Source organism: Anser cygnoides, chromosome 6, assembly GCF_040182565.1.
Source record: "Anser cygnoides isolate HZ-2024a breed goose chromosome 6, Taihu_goose_T2T_genome, whole genome shotgun sequence".
NCBI lineage: Eukaryota > Metazoa > Chordata > Aves > Anseriformes > Anatidae > Anser > Anser cygnoides.
Window position 1 is genome coordinate 25,273,726 of NC_089878.1, and position 19,562 is coordinate 25,293,287.

General features: G+C 51.3%; 2 protein-coding genes across 9 annotated transcripts in view; one reads left to right on the forward strand and one right to left on the reverse strand.

The window, feature by feature from the left end:
- Positions 1 to 1,069, reverse strand: part of SLC4A3 (solute carrier family 4 member 3) — a 34,803-nt gene extending 33,734 nt beyond the window's left edge. For 2 of the 4 annotated variants that reach the window (XM_066999060.1, XM_048072172.2), the window contains exon 1: positions 344 to 611. In XM_066999060.1, coding sequence (XP_066855161.1) covers positions 344 to 596 — 253 coding nt within the window. In that variant the 5' untranslated portion in view covers positions 597 to 611. Of the gene's footprint in view, positions 1 to 343; positions 612 to 923 lie in introns of those variants that run through there. The other 2 variants (XM_048072169.2, XM_048072170.2) reach the window with 2 other exon arrangements.
- On the forward strand, positions 580 to 18,701 carry STK11IP (serine/threonine kinase 11 interacting protein). 5 transcript variants are annotated; one of them, XM_066999061.1, is made up of 24 exons: positions 580 to 607; positions 919 to 1,121; positions 3,038 to 3,112; positions 3,423 to 3,518; positions 4,478 to 4,585; positions 4,793 to 4,864; positions 5,799 to 5,928; positions 6,111 to 6,214; positions 6,852 to 6,941; positions 7,996 to 8,037; positions 8,544 to 8,711; positions 9,005 to 9,086; positions 9,196 to 9,552; positions 9,725 to 9,915; positions 10,785 to 10,895; positions 11,275 to 11,470; positions 12,971 to 13,465; positions 14,301 to 14,416; positions 14,591 to 14,688; positions 14,881 to 15,059; positions 15,310 to 15,394; positions 15,841 to 15,923; positions 17,166 to 17,392; positions 17,726 to 18,701. In XM_066999061.1, exons 1-24 carry the CDS (start codon positions 595 to 597, stop codon positions 17,864 to 17,866), a joined length of 3,462 nt encoding a protein of 1,153 aa, XP_066855162.1. In that variant the 5' UTR covers positions 580 to 594; the 3' UTR covers positions 17,867 to 18,701. The 5 variants fall into 5 exon arrangements, with proteins under 5 accessions (XP_066855162.1, XP_047928125.2, XP_047928124.2 ...); XM_048072168.2 differs by lacking the exons at positions 580 to 607; positions 17,726 to 18,701 and adding exons at positions 630 to 785; positions 16,434 to 16,537 and having other exon boundaries at positions 17,166 to 17,292; XM_048072167.2 differs by lacking the exon at positions 580 to 607 and adding an exon at positions 631 to 785.
- The last annotated feature ends 861 nt before the right edge of the window (positions 18,702 to 19,562 follow it).

Consider the following 19,562-nt stretch of genomic DNA (forward strand, 5'->3'; position numbering starts at 1 on the left):
AGCCGCGGGGACGGGCCCGCGAAAGCCGAACGGAAACGAGCCGGGACCGCGCCGCGGGGCGAGACGGCAGCGCGCGGGGCGGCGGGCACGGAAACTTTCCGGGCGTGACGGAAGCCGCGGGCCCGGCCGCCGGGCAGCACCGGCACCCGGCACGGGGCGGGGGCTGAGGGACCGAGCCTGGGGGGCAGCCGGGGCAGCCCGGCACACCCAGCCCTGCGCCCCGGTGCCCTACCGGGGGGGTAACGGTAACGGGTCCCGCAGGGCAGACGTGCGGACACACGGACACACACACACACGGACGGACACACGGACGGACGGACACACGGCCCCGCGGGGCCCCTACCTCGCACCGCCGGACGAGGAGGAGGAGGAGAGCCGCGCTCCGCCCGCGCCGCGCCGGTACCGGGCAGGCGGCGCTGCTGCCCGCCGCCCCCTTTGTGCCGCCCCCGCCCGCAGGTAGGGCTGCGGCGGCGCGGCCCCCCCCCCGCCCCGGGCCGGTGGCGGCGGCGGCGCCCCCCTCCCCTCCCGTCCCCTCCCTCCCTCCCTCCGTCCGCTGCCGGCGGCGGGCGGGAGGGGGACGCCGGGGCGGGCTCCATGGCAACCGGATGTAAGCGGCGGCGCTCTAGGCGCGGCGGAAGGGCGCGTCTCGGTGGTAACGCGGAAGCGCGGCGGGGCCGTACCGGCACTGTACCGGCGGCGGGCCGCGGCCTGCCCCCTGCCCCCCCCCCCGGTGCTAATGGCGGAGGCGGCGGTGCGCGGCCTGGCGCGGCTGCTGCGCGACGCCGGTGGGTGAGCGGCTGCCGCCGGGCTGCGGGCACCCCCCGGGCCGCGGGCACCCCCTGGGCCGGCGGCGGCGCTCACGGCCCGGCTCCCCCCTCCCCCGCTCTCTTCCCGTTCCCGTCCCGTTGTCGCCCGCAGGGGACCTGGTCCTGGACGGCTCCAGCACGCTGACGCTGCTCGCCGGCACCCTGCAGCACCTCACGCGGCTCTTCGAGCAGCTCCTGGGCCCCCGCGACCAGAACCGCGGCTTCGTGGCCCTGCCCTCGCACCCCGCCGAGACGGCCGCCGTGCTCCAGGCGCAGTTCCTCTTCGACGTCCTGCAGAAGACCCGCTCCCTCAAGGTCCGTGCGGACGGGGGCGGCCGCCCCCGGCGCCCCGACGCCCGGCTGCCTCACCCGGGGTCGGGGGGAGCAGCAGGGGTTTAACGGCAGCCTGACCGTGGCGGGGCGGTGCTGGGAAGAGGCACCGGTTGTCTCCTGAAATGCTCGAGCAGCGCCGTGTCGGGCGGCTGGGCGCTCCCCGAGCGGTGGCTGATCCCCACGAGGCTCCCGGCAGGGGTATCTGAGCGGAACGGCTTAGCCGTCCTGTCCTCCTGCTACCTGACGCTTCGTGTTTCTGGGTTTTACGTGCTCTTGCCCGGGCACAGGTTCTGGCTGAGCTGTTTCACAGCACGGTAGGTTGCTCGTAAGGTGTCCCTGTTCATCTTAGGGAGGCTGTGATAGAAATAGAAGCATGGAGCGAGGGATCCTTCAGAGAGCTTTCTGAAAGGCGGCATGTGTCATGAGGCTGCACGCGATTATACTTGGCACTGGGGCACCACGAGGAGGGCAGAGGGTAGGGATTTTCACCAGGGCTGGAACGGGCCCAAAAGGAGAAAGGGAATTACCTGCCCCTACATCCCACAGCGGTGCTCAGGAGGTGTTGTGGCTGGGCCTTCAAGTCTGGTACTACAGCCTGCAGTGTCTTTAAAAGTGTTTTCCGCTAGAGACAACTATCTGAGCGTTTTTGGGAGAGTTTTACAGCAATACCCTGAGGCTGGAGATCGGAGTGGGGGCCCAGAGCTGTGCAGAAATACAGGCTCTCTGACCGGACAAGGAGGGGAAGGGTGTTGCAGTCAGGAGACTGTTGTGGTGAGTGTTCGTGTTAGCCAAATAACGGGCTATTTTTGTAACAGGCCCAGAACAGAGGGGAAGCTGCTCGTTGCGGTGCAGGGACCGATTTGCTTGGGGAAACTAATAATTTGCAGCAGCCTGCTCAGATTCTTAAGCCAGCGGGAAGAGAGGAGAGAAGGAGACAATTAAGTTGTCAAGACACAGAGCAAGGCTGGCGTCTGACATAAACGTTGTTAAAACTGACCATCAGAGCTTCCCAGAACAAGCTTCCCCTGCAAATGGCCCTGCGCAACATGCTGCATTAGTGCTGGCAGAAGCGGGGCAGTGATTCATCACTGCCGTGGCTGGAGCTGTGGAAGCGGTGAGGAGGCCTTGGGACGTCTGTTCTGCACCTGATGAGTCACTTCTGCGCGAATGTAGCTGGCAGAGATGGTCTCTCCGGTTGTACTCTGCAGTGGGAGCGTTACCTACTTCGTTACTCGCTTCGTCTGAAATCCTGCTTATGCAGCGTCCACAGAAGGCATAAGGAGCTGGGTTTAATAAGCTCTGTGGCATATGAACACAGTCTTACCTACCCTGTGGTGAAAGAGCCTGTGGCTGCCCTGCAAAATGCAAAGAGGAGGTTTGCAGCTACCTCAGCCTAATGCTAACTGTGTCTTGGAGACAAGCTCTGTTTTCCATTGTATCTGCTTGTGATTTGCCTTATTTGGCTTGTTCTAGTGAAACACACGTGCACACCTCCCACCAGTGTGCTAGTTCAGCTCAGCTGCTTGATAAACATAGCTCCAGCAGCTAGATTTGTCTTTATTTAGTTAGTGGTGGCTGATGAGGAATCCGGCTGTCAGATCTCCCTGTGACTCTGACAGTGGTGATGCCACATGAGCAAAGGAGAAGAAATGGAGATAAATGGTCTGGCAGTCTTGTGCTAGCTAGCATGCTTTTCTGTTTGACCTTTATTGAACTGTGGGACTGTGAGAGTGCAGATGCCAGCACGGAGAGCGTTAGGTAATGTTAAATAACAGGCTGTTAGTTAACACCTGAGCTGGAGAAGGAGCCTGTTCACGGTACTGCAGTTGGCACGTCAGGGCAGTGCTGTTGCTTCACAAACTGAGATTAATAAGAGCCTTCTTTTCTGATTTTTCTAGCTCATTCATGTTCCAAACTGTGTTTTGCAATCTACTGTGAAGATCTTCCCTTTCAAGTCCCTCCGGCATTTGGAAGTAAGTACAGGAGGCTGAATGGGCTCCGAGCCTTGCCGTTTGGCTGTTCTTTACTTATTTTTGCGGTTGCAGAATGCCTCTACTCCTAAAAACTGGGTAGGCTTTTGTGGCCTTCCTACAAGGCGTAGTTTAAACTCCTGCAACACCTGCTTGGGGTAAAGCTGGGAATGAACGATGGCTAGAGTGCTGCGGAGGGAGGCTCCAGCAGGGAAGTGGGAGATCTCTTACAAAAATGGGTCTGGGATGGCAGCTGCTCTTGCACTGTAATGTTTTGATGTATGTTGTCCTTACTTTCTCATCACTGCTGCAGTTGAGGTCTGTCCCTCCACACTGCCTCCGGGGTCTGCGATTTGTCTATTCTCAGCTGGAGTCTTTAACCTGTTGCAAATGTATCAGTACACTGGAGGTGAGTGTCTCTGCAGCCCGTGGGGAGCTACGCAGGAGAATGCCTCCCATATCTGAAGGGCTGTTCGGCCGAGATAGGCCATGTGAACCACTTTCTCAATCCGCATTCTGTATGGCTTTTTCTCCCTTCGCCATTCTGGGGTCCTACCCCGACTGAAATGAAGTATTCCCTGGTTAATTATGTGCTCAGTAGCCTCCTCTTTAGCTGCTTGAGGATTTCTGGCTCCAGCCAATATTCATATCTGCTAAGTTTCACTGTTCTCTGTGTTTACCCATTTCTCCATTCAAAGTCCTGCAGCTCATCAAGGTTTATTTGGTTGCAGCTGATCAAGGTTTATTTGGTTGCACCTTAGCGATCGTAAATTAGAGCTGATTGTAAGGGAGAAACGCTGTGTCCCAGTGTTTTAACTAGCATTTGTGCCCAGCAGATCTCTGAGACATGAAGCTCCAACCATGAAGAACTAATAGTGTGGGTTGCGTTAGCAGTGGGGCTCTGGGCTTCAGTCTGGCATGGAAGCAACTGCCTGCTGGGGAACAATGGCTGCTGACACAGAGTGCCTTGAGAGATTCTTCTGCCTGCCAGAGCATGAGTTGTTTGACCAGAGCATGTGTGTCTTATTGCTGGGTGCTCTGATGAAGGTCTGGAAAAGTTTTCATTAGGATGAGTCTCTGTGCGGATGAGTCTCTGTGCTTAGTTTTCAGAGTCTCCAGCTTGTAACCATTAGGTTAACTACTGCCACTTGCGTGTAGGAAGCAAGAGCATCTTCTTTCTGCATATCTAGTCATGGAATTTCCACCACCTCCAAATACTTGGCAATGACTTCTAAGTCACTGATCCATTCCAGGGTCTGTGAGGCACAATATGCCATCCTTGTTCTAGACTAGCTGTTCTCCTTTGTTCATCTGCTGTTACGGTAACAGCCAGTACTAACCAGGGAATGGCTCCTTGCTTCTTCCTAGGAAATCATTTCAGCGTGTGGTGGAGATCTGAGCTGTGCTCTCCCCTGGTTGGAATTGCATACTCTCAACTTCAGCTACAACTCGATCACTGCCTTGGATGACTCACTGGTGAGTGGGGCATCCTTCCTGCGTGACTGGGTGCAAGTGAGGAGATGATCACGGCCAGAAATTGGCCACTGCTTGACTGATGCTGCTGGGTCTGGGTGGGAGGGAGTGAGCAATGTTAATTCTGCTGGCCTCTCCCAGCAGGACAGGGTTTCCATGCTGCAGTGAAGACATTTGTAGGATCTGATCTTGTGTCTTTTCATCCTTCAGCAATTACTAAATGCTCTGAGAGTCTTGGATTTGAGTCATAACAAGGTCCAGGATTGTGAGCACTACTTAACGGTGAGTATCTGGGGCTGAGCACCAGTTTCCTTGCAGGGAGAGGACACTGCTGAAGTGCTGCAACCATTGACCTGCTAGGTCAGCGTGAGCCTGCTAAGCGAAGTATAACGCAGGAGATTGGAGACATGGTCCGGCAGGCGTGTGATTTAGAGCCAGTGCTTGCAGCCTTGAAACCGTTTCCCTGTACGTGCAGCCCCTGTCGCGGCGGGGCAGGGAAGGCAGTGTACCTCATCGCTCTGAGACAGGCACCTTTGCTGTGCGCATCACTGTGTGTATCGCTTGGCTGCAATTCAGCGTGGCTGACGCTTTGTTGTAATCTGTGCAGCAGGTGAGAATTAGGTAGCCAGGTACAGGGCTGTTGAGATTTGTTGTTTCGTTTATCTAGGCAGACACTAGCATTTTTTTCTTGCTCTTAGAAATCTCCTGTCAGTTAATTTAGAGAGGTGGTAATCCATCACAGTGACATGTGTGTCTCTGGGGAAAGGCACTGAAATCTAGACTCTGCTGGGCTGGATATGTTTCCTTTAAGAGAAGCTGTGAAACAGCTTTTCACAGAGTTGGTAAGGCTCACAATATGTCATTCACCATTGTCTTTCTGAAAGTAGGAAAGGGCTTCTTTTGGTAGCAAGTTCAGCTCTTCGCCTGAGGCAGGGAGTCCAGTCCCTATCTATGCTCCATTAAAATTGTTGGGGAAGGGAAAAGCTGCTACTAGCAAATTTAGTAAAGCACTTAGATTGTGCTGAGCACCTCTAGACATACCACTCCAAATGTGAACATTGAAGTCTTGATGCAGAAGTAGTCTTAAGAAAATCAATTTTTAAGTGGCATTGGTGGGATGGAGAGAATGGCAGGGATCAGTGCTCTGTCTTGAGTTCAGGATCAGGCTTTGACCGAAGGTCTCAATTGATCCAGTGCTGCTTTTCTCTCTAAACAGACCCTTACAGAACTTGAGTACCTCAATCTGGCTTATAACTTCCTGTCCAAAGTGCCAAACCTCGGCATCTTCAGCCGATCCAAGCTGGTGACTCTGATCTTGCGCAACAATGAACTTGACAGCATTAATGGTGAGCCTGCAGTGGAGGAACACTCGGGTCTGACGTCTTTATCTCTTCTTCAAGGAGGAGCAGAACTTGAAATCTTGGGCACAGCTATTTTTACAAGGGTTCGGTGTTGGGGGAGAGGGGCAGGGGGAAGCTTCCTAAGTCGTATCTTCTGTTAAGCTGATGGCTTCTTGCTTTGTTTGCAGGGGTTGAACAGCTGGTGAATCTGCAGCACCTGGATGTGGCCTATAACCTGCTGCTGGAACATGCCCAGTTGGCACCATTGTCCACTCTGCACTGTTTAAAAAAAGTAAGCATGAAAGCTGGTGGGTTGGTAGATTGGAGATGTTGTGGTCTGGAAGGGTGCAAAGTAGAGACTGTGTGGTAAGATGAGAGTTTTGGAAGATAAATTCAACTCCTGAGCATTTAATTTTAACGAGGAAAGCTGATGGGGAAACCTTGGAAAAACACGTGCATTTTAGTCTTTGTTTTCTCTGACACCTGCTCATTTTTCTGTATACTTATTCCCACATCCTTTTTTCCCCCTTTCCAATTTTAACACCATCAAGTTCAGTAAGGATCCTCTCCTAATGCTTTTGTGGATTTGTAGAATTTGGAGAAGTCTGAAGGAGGATAACTACAGTCACTGTAGTGTCTGTGAAGGAAAATAGCCTACAAAGTATTGTTCTCCCAAGACTTCTCAGAGTCAGTATTGAAGAGCCTCCTGATGATTTAGGGGCTTGAGTAAAAAATACTTTAATTTCATTCTGCATTGCCGAACAAATTCCAGGAGGCGTTGTGAAAATTTAGTCCTCTCCTGGGTTGATCAGCATTCCACTACTAAGATATTTCCTGAGGCAGAGAGAAATCCTGGAGCCTCCAGGGAGATTAAATCAAGGTATAGAGTGTTTCTTTCTCATAACTATTTCTCTATTTCCTCCACCCAGCTGCACCTAGAGGGAAACCCGTTATGGTTCCATCAAAACCACCGGTCTGCAACCCTTGTACATTTGTCTCCCAGAGCAGCTTCCTCCAATGTGAGTATCAGCCACGCGCCTTCTGCCAATGCTTGCTGAAGGTGTAGGGTATCCTGGTGTTCATGGGCAAATGAGTGGAAAGAATCTTGTAAACCTGAAGACCAATTTCAGTGGTTCTGTGGTGTGTGTGGGGGATTTGTTTGTTTGGTTGGTTGGTTTTTTAGGTAGGGCAATTTTAATAACCTTAAATTTTTGTAAGGTGTGCTGGCCAAGGCAGGCACAGTTGAATATTGATCTCAGATTTGCAAGACCTCAAATCTGAATATTTCTTCCCTGTCTACTTTATCAGTTCTGCTGAAGTTCCCCAAACTTTCCTCTGTTCTGCCAGGTAGTAACTACGTAGCTGGACTTCGCAAAAAGAAACTCACTGTCTCAACCTACCTTGCCTAATTACATACTCCGTTGACAACAGTGACCACCTCTTTCTTTCCCCACATTCCTCTGCTCTCAGTTAGGTGTCATCACCGTTTCCTTTGTGCTCTGGTGCTTAAGTCAATTCTTGGTAATCTGATTTTAAATAATGAAGCCAGCAAAGACAGTGTTCTGGCAATTTAGCAAAGTAAATTGTCTTGCTAAGGGGTCAGAGGTGTTCCAGAGCTGGTCTGCCATTTATGTTAGCAGCAAATTGCTAAACTCGTTGTCATCAAACTGCAAATTGGAACAAGCTTTCACTGAGCTCCAGTTACTGGAAGCTAGTTAGACTCAAATTAGAAGTAGGGTACCAACTTTGAGGAAGAAGTGAGTAGCTGCCAAAACAGTTTGAGTTCTTGCAGAACAATCTATCAGATCTCTTCTGCAAACCTTCTTGGATGCATTTCTGGGAGTTAAAAGGTCTGTAAACAGGAAAACCACAGTAGTCCCTTCTGGCCTTATATGCTTTTAGGTAGCTACAGGTAAAGGCATGATGGATAGGCAGGAACAGCGCTGTTTCTGGAAGTCTTTGCAATTTTGTGCCAACCCTATGATGACCTGAAGGGAAATAGAGTCAGTAGGTGTTGTCCTGAATATGTGCCAGTCAAGTGGAATCTGACTGCAAATGGGTCTCTAATTACAGTTCCTCTTGGATGGAGAACCACTCTCTTCCTCGGACCTAATGGTAAGTACAGTCGCTGTAAACTGATCTTATTGCCTTTGGGAGTGGGAAGTCTGACAGGTTTTTCATCCTCATGTGTCCCATAAAATCTGTATTGGCTGCCTTTTCCCTGTGAAGCAGTTCGTTTTGGCTCAGTCCGTGCAGGTTCCTAGTAATTGCTGGGACTGGTCGGTGTAACTTATTCTGTCCTAAGTACCCTTGCCGAACTTGGAGCCTTGCCGGTTTCCCTTTCACGTACTATCTGGCACTTGTCACTTGAATTACATTTTAGCAAAACAAATGTTTTTCAACATCCCATCTGCTGTTTTTAAGGGACACAGAGGGTGAGTTAAGTTGGAGCAGCCATGATAAACAGTCCAATCAGCCGGGTAGGATCTGTTGTCACTGCTCCTACTGCGATGGTGGAAGTTTGGGGTGAGGGACAGGGAAACTGTTAGCCTTAATTGTGGCCTGGTTACTTTGTCTCCCCTTCACACTCAGTAGACAGCTTTCTCTTCTTTTGGATTCAGCACCTTCCAAAACTTGTGCAGAGTGTGTCACAGTCCATCCACACATCTACCTCGGAGAGGACCGCGCTGGACCGCAGTGCTCTGGACAGTTCCTGTGCTGCAGACTTCAGTGACAGCCAGTCCCCAGCAGAGAATGTGGCTGTCAGGCTCCCTCGGAAGAAGTGCAAGGTCTGGGACTGAGACAGCTTCTTAACCATGTTGCTGGCATGTTGGGTGAAGGGGCTGCAGCAGCATGAAAGCCCCGTGCTGGGGGATGTGGTTTTGTACCGAGTCTCTACACTGCTCTGTGTTAGGAAGAGGCTCAGTTTAAAGTCAGTCTTGATATACTGTAACAAATGTTTCATGGTGTGCTTCTGCACTCTAACAGCCGTGAATCCTTTGGCTTGTCAGAGGGGGCTGTGATCAGACGCTGTGTTGGTTGTTCTGTTGCCTCCGAACTGTTCTTATCCTGTTTGTTCCAGGGAAAAGTCAAAGTGCGCAGAGCGAGCATTTCAGAGCCCAGTGACACGGAACATGAGTCCCAGACTTTACCTCTCTCTGCTGGTGAGGCTTGTCTTCTTTCTCACTAACACAGCAGCTGAACTGCCTGCAGTTCAGAGGAGTGCTCTGGAATGGTGATTATTTTCATACTTCCCAAGTTTTCTCTCTGCAGGCCTGGTTTTACAGCATCAGAAGGAGATGGAACGCATGGACAGCTTCAGAGATCGCTTTGGTGTTGACTGGCTGCAGTACAAGAGACTGGAGGAGCATGACCAACTACCTGTCATCTGCCGGAGCCGTTCTGCGGATGAGATCTCAGGCAGACCTGCAGCAATAGACTTGCAGAGTGAGAACTTTGAACCAGAGCAAGTAAAACCCCAAGTATCCCCAAAAGAATTCTCTCCTGCTGTGGATGATACTCAGAAGGAGGAAGACCTTGAAGTGGATGAGCATGTGGGAGGAGAGCTGAGAGGAAAAGAGGAGGCAGATGAGCTACTGCTGGGGGAAGAAGAAGATGAGAAGCCAGAAGGTAAATGGGTCTTCACCGCCTTGTGTGAGGGCTTGGTAGATTAGGTGGGTTGAATGTGGTATCCTTGAAGCTTTGTCATACTGCCCAGCAATGTGGGACTTGTAAAGGTTTTGTTCAAGCAGGCCTGAAGGCCTGTTGTGTGTATTGACTTGTGCTGTGTCTTGTTTGGCAGTGGACCTTTGCCAGCCCGTGCTGGTGAGCCAAATAGAAGGTGAAGGGGACCCAGAGTTAGACTGGATCTTCCTGCGGGTCACAGCTAGGCATGTGATTGAGGTGGAACTGAAGGCTGCCAGAGTCCTCCACAAGCTGGAGCTGAAATGCTTGCAGAAGATAGAGACCTCTGAGATGAATTGGAAGAGGATGGTGAGTCATGTCTCATGCCTTTGGCTTCTTATTCCCTGTATGGGTCAACATTTTGGATTTTTACTTCTGTTAAAGGACCCTGCAGGTATTTTCCTAATGCCTGCAAAGCCTGATTGATCATCTCTTCCACCCTATGCAGAAGTATTTAACAGCATCAGTATTGCTTAGAGTATCTGTGATAATGCAGCAGTAGTCAGCACCAATTCTCTTCTAAAGGTGGGGTTGAAAGACTTGTCCCAGTGACAGGAATAAGAAACTTCTTGAGGGGAGCCTAAATCAAATGAAGGAGAACTCTTTCCTGTCCATTCCTTACTGGGATATCTTCCTGTCCTTGCAGAGCTATTTGTGGATTGCACTTTTTCTTGGACAGCGCAGCACTGAGTCTAATGTGACATTTGGAAAGCTACTGGCAGCTCAGTGGGCAGCTCTCTATCCATGCTAGATGTGTGTTTTATTGCTTGCAGCCCTATTTTGCTTTTGTGGCCTTTTAGAAAGGGAGTGTAGTAATCTCTCTTTCTCACAGTAGGGTTTAAAGAATATTAAATATGTGCATGAACTTGATCACAGGCTTTCCTAATACTGTTCCCCAAAAGCTCAGACTTTTTCTTTTTCTTCCTACCTTTGTACCTCTTGAATGTTTGTGGCTTGATTTGAGATGCTTCATTCTGGGCCCTGTAATTCACTGTTGTACCTAGCACATGAACTTTTTTTTTGTACATTTTACCAAATGCTATCAGGGCTTTTCTGGGAGAACTGTTACAGGCTCACTAAATTAAGTTATTGTATGTCCATGTTTCCAACACTTGCAAACAAACCTAGTCTGGATGCTGCGCCATCTTTCTGGAAGGGGTGTTTTCTGTCTCCTGCAGGACCTGGAGCGAGTTTTCCCTGTCCTCACGTTGCACTTTAGCTACATTCGCAAGGACCGGCAGAAGCGCAAATACGTGGTGCTGGATGACTGCCCGGAGCAGTGTCTGCAGGTTGGAGGGGCTGGGAGGAAGCATAGGGAAGTGGACAATTTTCTTGGAAGATGCTGGATTCTGCCAGCCAGTACAGAGCCTCTGTTCTTAGAGCACGTGCACATCTACTGTCCTGTAACTATCTAGGTAGCCCATGTCTTGTTTGTAAGCTCAGGGTTTCTTTCTGTATAAATGACCTGTGGGGGGCCCTATGAGCATGGCCATGAGCAGTAGATCTCCTGGAGCATAAAGGGTGCTCTCAAGGAGAAAACCATGCAGTTTCGTCCCATTGGGAAAAGGCACGCTGAGTTCTAGTAGTCAAGCTATGTTGCATGTCCATAACAAGGAAGGACAGTTGTATATGCCCGCCAACACTCTTTCCCTGTCTTGCTACTTCTAGTGTGTGCTTGAAGTGTTGTCCCCAGCCGTGGAAGAGAATCGGCAAAATCAGGACCAGGAGAAAGGATCCATGAGGCTCCAGTGCCTGAAATGCAAGCACGAGTTTTTGCAGTCGCTGGCTCCCTGGCAGCAAGGTCCTTATCCTGCACGAGCTGGAGACACCGAAAGCCTAGAGACCCTAGTTGCCTCAAATCAAGGTAGGTTGTGGTCCCTGGAGAAAGGATACTCCCTAGTGCCCGAGCAGACTACGAGAGTGGCAGCTGTGCTGCAAAGCATAGAACGTACAGGAGAAGGTGATGCTTTGGTTGTACTGGAATTACAACCTGTGTGGAGTGTACTCTGTCGGCCCACTTGGACTGGGCTAGAGAAGAGCCTGCCTTCTTCACCAGCAGGAATAAGTCACTGTTTTACTGCTAAGCAAGTGCCACCCCTGTTGTGGGCTGCTTTGGGTCTAGGAGAACGTTAGGGGTGCTGGAAACTGCCAATTGGTCTGCAGAAGTCTGGAAGAGGCCTTAAAGGTCATGTCGTGTCTCATCTTATTGAATCCATGGCCAGTTCTGGCACAGAGACTAATTTGTTCTAAAATGCCTTTGCTAATGGAGGCTTTTGGGGAATCTGCTCCAGTATTTCAGATAAAACTTTGGCTGTTAGGTATCAGAAAAACAACCCCAACCTAAGTCTTCCTAGTTATAATCTTGAGCTCTCTCTTGCTTCCCTTACGGGGAGTGATTTATTTCTTTTTTGTACTGGAGGGCTGTTGTTCTCCCCCCACAGCTAGTCCTGTGTTCTGTCCACTAGACTAAATAAGCTCAACTCCCTAGATAATTTGCTTGTCACTCATATCTCATACAATCCAGTTATTCTTGCTGGTCTCCTCTGTACTCTTCCCCACTTGTCCACATTTTTCTTTGGGTGTCTGAAATTAGATGTGGTATTTTGGCTGAGGCATTGCTAGTGCTGAATAAGCATCTTCTGATGGCTGAGTTTTTCAAAGCTCAGGTTTTATTTGAAGTGTCAGGGGAGTGTTAGCTCGGAAGATGCTTCTGGTATGTGGAAGTATCCTGGGACTGGAGAACTCTGCAATGAGGGCAGAGGTGCGGTCCTGGCTGCAGCACTTTCCTTCATCCTGAGACACTTTCTTCTTCCCCCCGAGCTAGTGGGAGTTCCAGGATCCAGCTCAGAGTGTGGTGTGGGTGAAGTGAACTTCAGGAATTGGGGTCAGGAGGGATAAGGAAAGCTGGAGAACAGACACAGTGGGCTTGTAGGTTGGCTGGCTGAGGATAAGCCAGTTTGGGATGGAGGTGACTAAGAATGGTTGGATTAACTGAGTGTGAGTTGGGGCTTCAAAGGCAATGTGAGCATTTGTGGCTGTGAAGTGGAAGAAAGAGATGAGTCAAAGAACTGATGTAGTTTCAGTTGCAGCTACAGTACACCCTGGTCACCCTAGTTCTGAACATGGCTGTTTTGGGTGGATGTTGACACTGATCTAGAATTTCTCATTGATTTGCCAAGGGGAGGTGTGTCAGATATGGTTCTTAATAGAGCCGCTCAACAAGCCTCTCAGGTCACGCTGTACCTACCTAGCATCTGCTCTGAAAGGGATTGCTTGTGGTTTGCAGACGTTAAGGGGAAAGTAAAATCTTGTTGCCTGACAGCTATTCTGTTTTTTTCTGTATCTCTTACGAAATCTGCCACAGATGCTGCAGCAGCTGGTGAGCCCATCACCTGTCCCAGTTGTTCCAGTGACCATGTGGTCATCCTGCCTTCAGAGGTATGCTCCTGCATGCCCCTGCCGCCTAGCCGTGATGGCACAAGCGAGGACCTGTCAAACTCCCTCCTGGAAGGAGGCAGCCAGCAGGAGGGCCCAGAGGAAGCACCTGCTCTGGCCAGTGAGAGCAGCAAGTTCTACATCGGTGGGGAGGACAGCTCGGAGGTGGATACCAGCAATAGCGCCAGGACCCCGGAGCTGAGTGGCGAGCATGACGGCACTCTCCATTCCAGTTCCCGCAGTTTGGACGGGGTCTGTGGGAATAAGGAGCTGGGAACAAAGAGCCAGCACTTGTCCCTCAGCCGCACGGACACCAACGGGAGCAGCGTGATGGGGAGCTATCATTACAGCGTTTCTCACGGGCCCACTCCTTCCCAGCTCTCTTTGAACTCCGAGTCAGAGGAAATGTGGAACCTCAGTCCCCGTGAGTATGCCAGAGCTGTGCGGGGTTTAGGGGTGTTGAGTGCTATTGCTGGTGCTTGCAGGCTGCGCTGCCTCCTGCTTCATGTGGAAGGAGATCATCAAACATGAGCACCAGTGACTGGTTCTTGTGAGCTGGGTGCTTCGTGCCCCTCTCTGTTCAACTCTCATGCCTGAAGGTAGGGAAAACTGAGTCAGCTCCTAATCCCGAGTATTGTTCAGACTTTGAGTAATTGGATCTTGCTGCGGGAGCTGCACCGCTCGGTTACCAGTGCACTTGGGTTCCTGTGGCACTAGTAAGCTGCCAGCTGGAGCATCACCTTTGGAGAACAGTAGTCACTTTCTGATTGTAGGTTCTGGCCTAAGTGTGGTGTGAGGCTAGCATGTTTATAGGAGGCTGTGGTTAGTGGTTTTACAGACACTTGTGTTCTTCCCACTGGGTTTTGTGAGCTCAGATGACAAAGCTTGTCCAAAAGAAGAGACTGCGTGCTGGCTGTGTGAGGCCTATCCTGCAGGATAGCAGTTAACAGGAGGTCCATGCATGCTTTATGTGAAAGGCCTTGGATTTCTGGTGTGGCAGAGACTGCTTTTGCTTGGGTAGTAGTATGAAAAGCCTTGTACATCTGAAAGGGCAAACGTCAGTGTTGGGATCCCCTCGTGTTTCAGTATTGAGACCTGTGGCCTGGGAAGCGCTAGTTCTGGCCCCTTGTATTGAGGAGAGGCTTGATGGAGGCAGGTATGCAGAGGGGGTGATGCTGCTGCCCTAGTGCCAGTCCGTATGCTTTGGGCAGCTTCTGATCAGTGGGAAGAGTGCTGATCCCACCCTTTGCTCTCCTCAGCTGCAAACGGCGCCCTGAACACAAGGGACTTCCGTTCCGTGGATCACCGCCTGAAGCTCTACCTGGACATGGAGGTTTTTGAGGAGAACGACGAGGAGTTCCAGTGCTTCCTCAAGGTGAGCTCCTGCAGCGCCGCTCCTACAGCCCTGCTCCTTGGCTGTCCTCGCCACCCTGCAAGTTCTGCTCTGGGGTGGCGACTGGAGACTGCAGTCTGAAGGGAGCTGCAGCGTGCCTGGGTCAGTCTTGTCCGCGGGTGGGCAGCGCTGTGACTTGCCTTCTCTGTGCTCTAGGTGGCCATGGTAAAGTTCGGCCGGCAAGGAGAGTTCCTCTCGATCCTGGTTGCCTCTGACCTCAGGATTTATGTGCTGGAAGTCACTGGGGTTATCAGGTGAGGAGAGCGGTGGCAGTGAGACCCTGCAGCAAGGCTGTGAGCACTGGGTGGTGCCAGCCTTTGCTAGCCTTACCCTGGAGGTGTGGTGACATGCAAAGGCTCCGCTGGTTAAAACCCCCCTGCTGCAATCCAAAGCGGGAGAGGAGATGGGGCAGCCTGCTGCAGCTGAGGGCTGTGCTCTGTGATTAGGGGACAACCTGCAGAGTGGCTGAAGAAGAACGACTCTCACTACCTGTCCGATGTTTCCCATCTGGAAGTGGGACTCTGCCACCAGAGCCTTCGAATGGAGTTTGAGAACCCTAAAGCCTCCTACAACCTGCTGATCCGAAACCAAAGCTGCTGTGACCAGTTTCTGCAGACCCTGACATGTAAGAGTAGAGCTGTAGCAGAGGGGAGGGTGAGGATTTGGAGGATTTTTCTCTAGGAGAGCTACCAGGAGATCTGTAGCTGGGTGTGTATGGCAAATTCATTTCTTGCCAGCTCAGAAAATAGTTGGGGGAGAACCCCACTGGCATCGTATCTTCCAATATCTCTCTTATAGACTTGGAGAACTATCCTGAGCTGTTATGTACTGCCCGTGGGCTTGCAATAAGTCATCTACCTTCTACCCCTCTTTAGATCTCATACAAGAGCTGCCTGCCAAGCACAGCAATAAGGTGAAGGAAATCCCCACTGTGGAAATGAATCCACAACATTGGCTATGGTAAGAGCAGCATATGAGGTGGGGGTTTGGATAGAAAAGGGTGCTTGTCCCGCCGTAGCAGGGAAGCGCAGTGCTCAGCACAGGGCAGCAGGAGGCACCGCTTGAGTGGCAGCCAGGCCTGTGGGATAGGTTTATGGCAGCTGGCTCAGGTGCCTGCGGCGCAGGGGGTGCAACTCCAGCTCTCATGGAGGAACCTGAGCAGAACACAACGGAAGGTGGAAAAGGGGGAGCCACAGGGCTGCCTCCCCCTTTGTGGGGAACATTTGGTTCCGAATTAGCAAGGTGGCGGACAGAGAAAATAGCAGGAGAGAGAGGTATTTTGGAAAAACTGTAAGAGATGGGTCCCTCCCTTCCTCAAGTGGACAGCAAAAAGTAACTAGCTCACAGCAAGCCTAGACTGGGAACAGCACACTTCCTTGAGTGGCCCTCTGTTGTATCTCCTCCAGGCCTCTGCTGGACTCCAAGACCACAGGTTCTGCAGCTGCAGATGGCACTTGTTTCTTCTACCTGCTGGCCTACCTGATCCAAGGTACAGGAGATCTCGGTGGCAGATATCCCACACGCTGTGCTCTCTGCTTACATGCTTGTGTTCACAGTGTAGAGTGTGTGGGAACATGGCTGGGCCATGGCTCCATCAGTGAGATGGGGCAGGGGCATGGGTAAGGGCTTTTTTAGCATTGAGACATACAAGAAAGTCTCAAAGCCCTTTTCTACATGGAAATCCAAACTGTAGGGAGCGTTTGGTCTTGAGCACCAGGCTTGGTGAAAACTCAGAACGACTTCTGAGAAGTTGGAAGTGATCCAAGGGCTGTATTACTGCCACAAGCTTGAGGGGTCACGCACACAGCTGGTTAGTGTGTGTGGGAGCTGAAAGGGTCCGTGCTTTAGGAGAACAGAAGCAGGTGTCTGAACCCCTCGACAGCAGGACAAGAAGAGCCTGCTGGAGTCCACTGAGTTCTGTGCCAGGTTTTGCCGAGGTCCAAATGTGGTATCTGAGGGTGGGAGGGAGAACTTAAAGTACGTTTTTCTCCTTTTTTAGAGTACAGTACCCAGAACCGGACACAGTTCCAGCTGAGGCCTCGCTGCCAAGTAGACAGGACTAATTAAACATGCCATCTCTGATATTCCTGCTAATTCTCAAGAGTGAGATGTGACAAGAAAAACAACATGTTGCTGTAGCAGCTTGTGATCCCTGTGACCTCAGCTAGTGGTTTCCTACTTCTGTGCTTCTGACTTATTCTCAAATTCTAGTGCTTTTTATTTGCATCCACTGAAGTCAGCTGGATGATATTTATGCTCCCTCTAGTTTATCAAAACTCTTCTGCTTTCTGCTGTACTTACTACCAAGATGGAACGCATCTTAAACTTTATTTATGCTGTGTTCCATCCATCAGATCTGCAGCCAGGCAAATCAAGGCCAAAAAGGGTGGCCTTTTAGCTGGAGCTGCTGACTTAAATAAGGAATAGTGGTGGTGTTTATGAGGTCAAAGGACTTGAGTTCCTTTTCCTGCCTCCCGTGAGGGTATTGCCTAGAAAACGCCGGCTGGGTGGTGGTCTTTCATATGCATGCTCCAGAAATGAGCTTGATCAAGCCCAGGTACATCTATTTACTACCCTGCTCTCCGCCTTTAGTCCAGAAGCTGTGTTAAGCTGTTCACCCAGTTACTGTTGCTGAAAAGGGTTTCCCCAGGGAAGGAATGGAAAGCAAAGCTTGTTCTATGGTGACTCAGGCTCCGAGCAAAGCCTCTCATGTTCCCTTGTATCCTTTTAGGGGCATCTGCTTTCCCTGTGACCCTGCTGAGCACCCGAAGCATGTTGTTTCTGCTGGAGGAGAATCACCAGTGGCAGGTGCAGCCTCCTTCGGATGCAGATCGTGAGGCAGAAATGCCTTCCGGGAGCAATATCCACTTGAAGGAGAAGCAGCCGATCAGCAGTATCAGCAATGTCATAACCTATCGCCTGTGTCCTTGCGACATCAAGCTGATGCTTTATGATGAGGTAACCAAAAGGAGGTCATGGGGCACACGAGGTGTTGGGGGCTGGGTTGTGCTCAGATCCTGTTCCTGCCAAGAGCGTGTTGGGGCTGTCATCTCCCGTCCTAACCCAGGGCCTTGCACCACGGAGGCAGGGGAGCACAGAGAATTGCTGCTGTGCAAAAGTCATGCAGGGACGCTTTCACGGCTGGCAGCAGAGGGAGAGGAGGATATCACTTAGAAACAGAAAAAACTGGGGAGAGCTGGCTGTGGCACTGGGGAGTGGCAGCTCGGGGCTGATCAGTGCCTTTGAGGCTGGGCCCTGCTCACCCACCTCTGTCTCTTTCCTCCTTTCCAGGTGCTGAAGGTGGAGAGCACGTGGCACATCCGCACAGAGTGCCCTGAGCTCCTGGTAGAGCTGGTGGAGTGGATCCGCGGGCCCTGGGAGGAGATGTTCTCTATCGAGCTACGGAGGGCTGTGTATGAGGGCCTGGAGTGAGCCTGCCCGCTGTAGGCAGGCGGGACTTGGGGTCAGAAGTGCTGCTGTGCTGGCAGTGGTGCACAAAAGTCTCCCCTCCCATCTCACCTTGCTGTCCTGTGGCCTCTGCCTTCTAACGTACTCTTGCCCCTGGCCCTTTCTGGTGAGGAGGAGGTGAGCACATGATGGTCCAGACTTCGTACAGTCACTCGCTGGCACTCGGCTGGCCGTGAAAGGAGGCGGTGGAGGGTGTTCCTTGTAACACTGTGTAAGCTACAGGGTTTTAACTTGGTGGTGTCTGCTAGTTTCCTTCAGGATGGTACGAAATGTGACTGAAGGAAGAAGGGAGCCGAGCCAGAGCATGTTCGGTGGTACTCAGGCAATCGGCAGGCCAGAGGCAGTTGGACACTGCGGTCTCTCCAGCAGGTTTATTTGCTGCCTTCCTAGCTGTCTCGGAACAGCTGCCATTATCTGCTGCTAATATTTTTTTCTTTTTCTTTCTCCCTCTTCCCTCTTATCCACAGCTTCCCTAAAGCTGCCTGCTTCAATCAGGAGCCTAGTTGCACAAAGGGATAAGGCATATTGTACTGATAACCCCACAGAGAGCCCATACCTGCGTGGCAGGGCATGGCTCAGTCTGCTGCTGTAGTCCTTCACTGTCACGGGGGAGGGAGGAGCCGTGCAGCTCTTAGCACAGAGTCGTGTTGCTCATCGCTTAGGGGTCAGGACCCTCGTGGGCACTGGCAGGTAAAAGTGAGGCTTAGGCTTTTCTGAGCAGTCCAAAAGCAAGAGTCTATTTTAACATGAGTTTTACTTTTTTCTATTGCAATAAAAGCTTATATTTATTGAATCACCACGTTTTTTCTTGTCTCGCTACCTTGTCTCACTATACTGTCCTTGTAAGGTCTTGCATGCTAGCTTCGCAGTAGTCTCAAGCAGTCCCCAAGATCCCACGGAGTGTGAGCCATTTCCCTCATCCTCTTTAGGGTGGTTACGATCTTTGGGCTCCCAGCCCCAGCAAGTTGTTTACTGGCTGTACCAAATCTCAGAGGCATGCCTCTTGCAGGAGCTGTTGCTGCTGTGGCTGTGGAGGTGTGAATACCTGCCCCTGCAGCGCTCTAAGTCCTCTGGTCGTGCATCATCATCTACTTCCAGGAGTCAGTTCTGGGGCCAGCCGAGGGGCAAGGCTGCAACCAACCCAGCTATACCATCCTCAGAGCCTTAGCGGAGGGGGAAGTTTAGTTTCTATACTTTGTCGTGGTCTAAGGGCTACCTCACAGCGCACTGTTGGGCGCTTTCTTGGAAATCTCCTTATTATTAGGCTTTCTCCTGTCACTTCGAGAAGCAGTTAAGTTGCTGAAGGCCCACAGTCGCCAATATTTTTATCTAGCCTTCTATAGACTGGGTTGACAAGATCTATACTGTCTTGAGGCAGATGTCACAACACATTCCACTTTGTCCCCGCTTCCTAAATGGGCATATGGCTGCTGCTCTCCGTTCCTTTGGAGTGATCTCAAGCTGGGAAGCAGAGTGAGCTCAGTGAAAGCACTGCCAGCACCTAGCGCTTTGTCTGGGGCAAGGAGTCTCAGAGCTGAGCCAGTAAAGACCAGTAAGATTTCTCTGCCTTCATCTTGCCATTTAAGGAGCTTGTGTAAGTACAGTCTTCCCCTTCCATAATTGTGTTTTTCATAAAGGGCAAGAGTCAAAATCGGAGTCA

Excerpts from the sequence above, each read along its gene's own strand:
- STK11IP (XM_013171300.3), top strand. The coding sequence starts at position 1,554 with ATGTGTCATGAGGCTGCACGCGATTATACTTGGCACTGGGGCACCACG. Across the intron at positions 3,113-3,422 it reads AGTCCCTCCGGCATTTGGAA|TTGAGGTCTGTCCCTCCACA; the intron begins GTAAGTACAGGA and ends TCACTGCTGCAG. Across the intron at positions 14,417-14,590 it reads AGTTCCAGTGCTTCCTCAAG|GTGGCCATGGTAAAGTTCGG; the intron begins GTGAGCTCCTGC and ends TCTGTGCTCTAG.